General features: G+C 41.0%; 1 protein-coding gene across 2 annotated transcripts; it reads left to right on the forward strand.

The window, feature by feature from the left end:
• The first annotated feature begins 3,840 nt into the window (after positions 1–3,840).
• Positions 3,841–6,044, forward strand: REG3G (regenerating family member 3 gamma). 2 transcript variants are annotated; one of them, XM_062208718.1, is made up of 5 exons: positions 3,841–3,916; positions 4,476–4,594; positions 4,740–4,877; positions 5,417–5,543; positions 5,828–6,044. In XM_062208718.1, exons 1-5 carry the CDS (start codon positions 3,841–3,843, stop codon positions 5,893–5,895), a joined length of 528 nt encoding a protein of 175 aa, XP_062064702.1. In that variant the 3' UTR covers positions 5,896–6,044. The 2 variants fall into 2 exon arrangements, with proteins under 2 accessions (XP_062064702.1, XP_062064703.1); XM_062208719.1 differs by lacking the exon at positions 4,740–4,877.
• The last annotated feature ends 287 nt before the right edge of the window (positions 6,045–6,331 follow it).

Raw genomic sequence — 6,331 nt, forward strand, 5'->3', positions numbered from 1 at the left:
ACCATCACCTGCTGTCTCCTAGGGTATGCATCAGCAGAAACCTGGATCAGATGCAGAGGTAGGGCTGGATTCCAGGCTCTCCAATACCACACAAGATGCAGGCATCACAAGCAGTGGCCTATCCTACTGTACCAAAATGCCTTCCTTTTTTCCTTAATTTTTTATTTGCTTTATTTACTTGAAAGGGGTGGAGAGAGAGAGAAAGATCTCCTATAGACCCATTCACTCTTCAAATGTCTCCAACAGTAGAGGCTGGGCCTAACTGAAACTAAGACCTGAGGACTGATTCTAGGTTCCCAATGCTGGTGGAAGGAATCCAAGTACTTGATCCGTCACCCACTGCCTCTCAATGGGAAGCTGTAATCAGCAGCAGAGTTAGGGCTAGAACTCAAGTACTCAAGGATAGGAGTCAAGTGTTCCATTTAAATTATGCCAAACTTCCCTCTTCACATCTATCACATGGGAGCTATTTGAAAAAGCATTATACTGTGTATCTTAAAATGATGACGGTTTAATATAATCGTGGCACTACAGTCACACCAACAAACAATATAACCCCTTGTATATTATCAAATGCTCATTTTTATTTAAAGGAAAAAAGAAATTAAATAAGACAGACAGTGCCACTGATTCCACATAAATACAAATGATCATAGGAGACTTCTATGAATAAATATATACTAACAAATTGGAAAATTAAGAAATGGATAGTCTCCTGGACATAAACAACCTGTAAAGACTGAATCATGAAAAAAATAGAAAATCTAAACAGACCAATGAGTAATCACATTTAAATAGTATTAAAAGTCTCTCTTTAAGAAAAATCCAGGACTAGATAACCACACTGCTGAATTGCATGAAACAAAGAACTAATTCAAATTCTCAGACTATTCCAAAACATAGAAAAGGGAGCAACTCTGTTGAACTCATGCTATGGGGCCAACATTATCCTGATACTAAATCTTAAGACACAGCAATAAGAGGAAACTGCACACTGATATCCCCAAGGAATATAGATGCAAAAATTCAACAATATACTAGCAAACTGAGTCCAACAACACATGCAAATGATTACACACAATGATCAAGTGTAATTTATCCTGACAATGCAAGGATGGTTCAACATACACAAGTCAATAGACACATCAAAAGAATTAACAGAAAAGACTATATGATTTTCAAGATATATGTGAAAAAAATTTGATAAAATTCAATGCCCTTTCCCGATAGAAACTCTCAACAAACTAGATAGATAATGAACATACCTCAACACTATAAGGACTATATCATACTGAGTGAGGAAAAACTCGAAGAATTTTCTCTAAGATCTGGAACCCCAAAAGGATATATATCCACTTGCTACCAGTCTTATTCAATAGCAGTATTGCAAGTCTTAGTCACAGTAAATAGGCAAGAGGAACTAATAAAGGATATCAAAATTGGAAAAGAGAAAATTAAATTATACTTTTTTGCATATTACAAGATTTTGTATACATAAAATAAAACAACCTATCAAAAAAAAAGTTAGAAACAAATTCAGCAAAATCTCAGGATCAACATACTAAGTTAGCAAGCAAAAAACAGTAGCATTGTACCCAATTAGTTCGAAACAAACTAATTTGGTTTGTTCAAATCAGACTATGAACATAGTCTATACTTTGTACTTGATTGATAAGCCCATCACATGTTAAAAGCATAACATTACTTTATCTACTTCAATTCATTTGCTGGGAAAATAATCATTCATACTGCGAATGACTTTCTAAATTTGCTGGTTGTATCACTGTTTCATAACAAAGCTTCCCTCTATCTCTTATTTTCTGGAAATTTATAGCTAAATATTAATTAGGGGTTCTCAAACTATTTTTATGGCAGTATACTTTTATATTCACAATAGTCAAAGGGCCCTCAAAATATTTGTATATGAGTTGATATTTGTTGTACTAGACATTGAAACAGAAGTTTTATTTATTCATGAATTCACATTTATTTTAAAACATGTCAACAAAATGTTCATGAATAATTAAACTTTTCCAATGCTCAAGAAAATGCTGTTTCATGAAAACACTGACAACTCAATATTACAAGTCATTTTCTTTGAGATGAACCTTACACATGAGTATGTAAATTTAATGATACAGAATATTCAAAAAATGTATTCAAGGAAAGCACGTATACAAGTATTGAGTACTTCAAGTTCAAGGATTTTAAGGAAAAATGCCTTTTTGTTTCTTGCAGGTGCATAGATATGAGTACAGGCTAATACCATGCCTTGATTAAAAAAAAAAAAAAAACCCAGTGCTTCAGCATTAAAATTTTTTTATTTTTTTATTTGACAGGTAGAGTTACAGACAGTGAGAGAGAGAAAGGTCTTCCTTCCGTTGATTCACTCCCTAGATGGCTGTAACGGCCAGAGCTGTGTCAATCCAAAGCCAGGAGCCAGGAGCTTCTTCCAGGTCTCCCATGCGGGTGCAGGCGCCCAAGCACCTGGGCCTTCCTCCACTGCCTTTCCGGGCCACAGCAGAGAGCTGGACTGGAAGAGGAACAACCGGGAATAGAACCCTGCACCCCTATGGGATGCTGGCGCCACAGGCAGAGGATTAACCTAGTGTGCCACCGTGTCGGCCCCAACACTGGGCTTCTTAATCACCAAATCTTTAATCCAGCAGTGCAAATGTCAACAATGAAAAAAGGCAAATAACAGTTAAGAGTAATAAATTACAACTTCACAGAAAATCAAGGAGTCTTGAAGAGTCCCAGAGGTGTGTAGACCCAAATCTAAGAATGCTACTCTCTGGTGTCACATTGCCAGCTAACAACTACAACGAAGTGAGGAATTTTTCTCAGTTTTTACACATGGATGCAGCAGGAAGGCAAGTTCTTTTATCTGCCTCTTTAAGAACCTAACTTGCCTATTGATCACAAGACTACTTTCAGCTTCCTTTACCTGTTGCCCCAGCATTAAAGCAGGAAACTTGAATCATTGCTGCTGCTTCTCATGGTTTCTGTTCTTCTTCTTCCCTGAACTAATAATTTGTCCTTCCAGTATTTCACATGCCTGTAAATACCTATTTTATATTAGCTTGTTTTAAATCATACTATACAAAGATACAAAGAAATGCTTATAAATACCCACAAGATCATAGCAAATTGATCAGAAGCACACCTGTGAATTTTGTTATAAAATGCGATAATATTTTCTGAACGCAGCAGAATTGGTGCCAAAGAACTCCCTTCAATCCCTTAAGTTTCTTAGAATTGGTTGTCCAAGAAATCCTGAGGAAAGTATAAACTTCACCTGTGCTGGATAAAGATCAGCCCTGCTAACAGATAAGAGGCAACATCTGGGGCAATTCCCAGGCTTTTCCAGGAACAGACTCCTCCCTTTGGCAGAGAACTCCTGGAAGGAATGCCAAGTCTCAGCTGTGACCCCTGTCCTGCCCACACATTCCTGTAATAGGTGTCAATGCCCCTCCCTCAGATTCTCTTACAAAAGCCCGGTGTTTTCTGCCCTGACAAACCATCACAGATCCCCTAAGACAGGTAAGTGGGAGCTGACCAAGCATGACTGCCCTGGCGGGGGTTTTGCCTGACACCTTACATGAGAGGGTATAGGAGGGTACCTACCCCCGAGAATGTAGGAGCTCTGAAGATGAGCAAATGCTGCTCTGGAAGGTCTCAGTGGTGACAAGGTGAACAGATTCTCCAATTCCTTCCAGAATTACAGAAGGGGATGGATGTGATCAAGACTAAAGACAAGAGGTGGTGGAGGTCTCTTTGTATCCTTACTCTGACCTCTCTTTTTTAGGTCAGTTCTGACTGCCTCAGATCACAGACAACATGCTGCTTCCCACAGCCCTCCCCAGAGTGTCCTGGATGTTGCTGACTTGCCTGCTGTTCCTGTCTCATGTTCAAGGTGAGAGTATCATTAGCACTGGCTTTCCTTTGAGAGTTGAAAGTCAATAAGAGAAGGAAGGATCCTGTGTGCCTCATACAGTAGTGGAGAGTTCTATCCACATACAAGGCAACTGCCTGCAATTCCTGCATCATCCTGACTTCCTGCAGGTTACATTGTGTTGGGAGACACCATCATGGACCATCAATAATGGAGTGAGATGGTTTCCCACTTTGTCAGGAACTTCTAAGTTATGCTAGTGGGTAGAAGAGGAAATGCAAAGGGTAGAAACTAAAAAGGGAGGAAGAGCAATTGGAGGACCCAGTAGACAGTCATCCCAGAGTTGGGAAGTGTTGGACTACTGAATAAGGAGGAAGAGTAGAAAGAGGAGATGCCCCACCCACTTAGTAGGGCTATCTTGAAATCAAGAATATCTGAAAGCATTAGGAAAAGGAGTGGTGGTCGGTAACGTGGTCTTCTTCCCAAGAGGCAAGTCTCACTTCCATTCCCACAGCCGTCTCTCTCCATTCTCCACTCTTTCCTTGATCCTATTTCTCTCCTTTATCACCATCTTCCACAGGTGAGGACACCCAAATGGATATGGCCTCCCCGAAGATCAGCTGTCCCAGTGGCTCCAAGGCCTATGGCTACAACTGCTATGCTGTCTTCGTGACACCAAAATCCTGGGTAGAAGCAGATGTGAGTCATTAGAGGGATAGGAGCTGGTAAAACAAAGTCCACATGAACATCTTTATCTGTCACAGAACTCCACTTGTGATCTTCCTGTGCCCTGCTGTGCCCCAGTGCAGTTTCAGGCTCACTCTTGTTCTCCTTCCTCGCACAGCTGGCCTGCCAGAAGCGGCCCTCAGGACACCTCGCGTCAGTGCTCAGTGGGCCTGAGGCATCCTTCGTGTCTTCCCTGATCCGGAGCACTGTGAACTCCTACAGATACGTCTGGATCGGGCTCCACGACCCCACACAGGTGACACTCCAACTTCACCTCTTAGGCTGCTGTTGTCCCCAGGCCCGCTTTCCTGTGCCTGCCCAGGAAGGAACTCGGGGAGCTGCATAATTCAGATTCTCGGAGACAGTGAAAGTTCTTGAGACTCTCAACAGCTATTTCCAGAATTTTACATACATCTCTCATGAGGACTTGTAAATCAGTTGTTTGAGTTTCAAAGAGATTACTAATAGTATTCTGAGGGAGTTTTAAATGATCAGATCATTGATCATGATAGGAAACTGAGATTCAGAGGCTAATCACAAATGTACTGCCAATTTTTGTGCAACAGGGATATCTGAATTTGAGTAGTTCCAAAAGTCTCATGATTTGTGCGTGTGTAGGGGGGTTTTCCAGCAGGAGTGAGATATTAAAGGAGTTTCCCTAGTGGAGCCATCTCTCAGAAGCCAGTAGAAAAGCAGACCAAATTCCACAAAGCTAGGAGTGTTCCTACAGAGAAGCTCATGTAAGGGCATTCTAGCACCCATTCCATTCACCTAGTAGAATCCTCTGCTCTTTAGGGCAATGAACCCAATGGACATGGATGGGAGTGGAGTAGCAGTGATGTGCTGAATTACGCTGCCTGGGAGAGAAACCCTTCCACTGCCTCAGACCGAGGTTACTGTGGGAGTCTGTCGCAAAGCTCAGGTAAGAATCAGAGAAGCCTCCTCCACCCAGCCTTCCTTCCTTGCCACCCCACATACCCCATGCTATGGCCTGAACTTTGTGGAATCCTCCTCAAATACAAAAACTTAATGTTGTGTCTTCTAGCATCTTCTCTCGTCTTTCTTTCCATCTCCTTCTCCTGGAATAGGACACCAGTGATGATATGGGTTGTATTCTTTACAATCTAGACCAGATGGTGCAGTGCTGCTTCATTGTGTTCACAAGTTCTGCCAGTCCTATTCACCTTACCTCTTCTGTTTCTCCAGGATTTCTGAGGTGGAGAGATTACAATTGTGATGTGCAATTACCCTATGTCTGCAAGTTCAAGAGCTGAGGCAGGTGGGAAGTCTGCAGCCTGAGTTAATATGCAGCTTATCGAGGGTGTGGGACCTTGAAGACTCACCCAGGAAGGGATTACTTGCCCCACACCCTCCCAACTAACCGCATCCTTCTCACTTTTCTTCTTCCATCCTCCTCACACTTATTTTGGGCTCTTGTGTATGTCTCACGGCTTGAAGTCTCAGACAACAGTAATAAAAATTTCAATTTATATTTGTTTGCTTTTGTATTCCATTCTTGTAGTAAGTTGTCTAGATATACCATTTATTTAAAAGAATATCAAATTTCTTTTAAAAAAAATCAACCTTTCTGCCAGAAATACTTAAATATGTTAAAAATAAAAGGAGAAACATACCATGCCAACATTTTTTACATTGCTGTTGTGTTAAATTTAGACTAAGTAGAGTCAGATAAAGAAACGTTGTCCAGAA

The sequence above is a fragment of the Lepus europaeus genome, chromosome 13, assembly GCF_033115175.1.
Source record: "Lepus europaeus isolate LE1 chromosome 13, mLepTim1.pri, whole genome shotgun sequence".
Taxonomy (NCBI): Eukaryota; Metazoa; Chordata; class Mammalia; order Lagomorpha; family Leporidae; genus Lepus; species Lepus europaeus.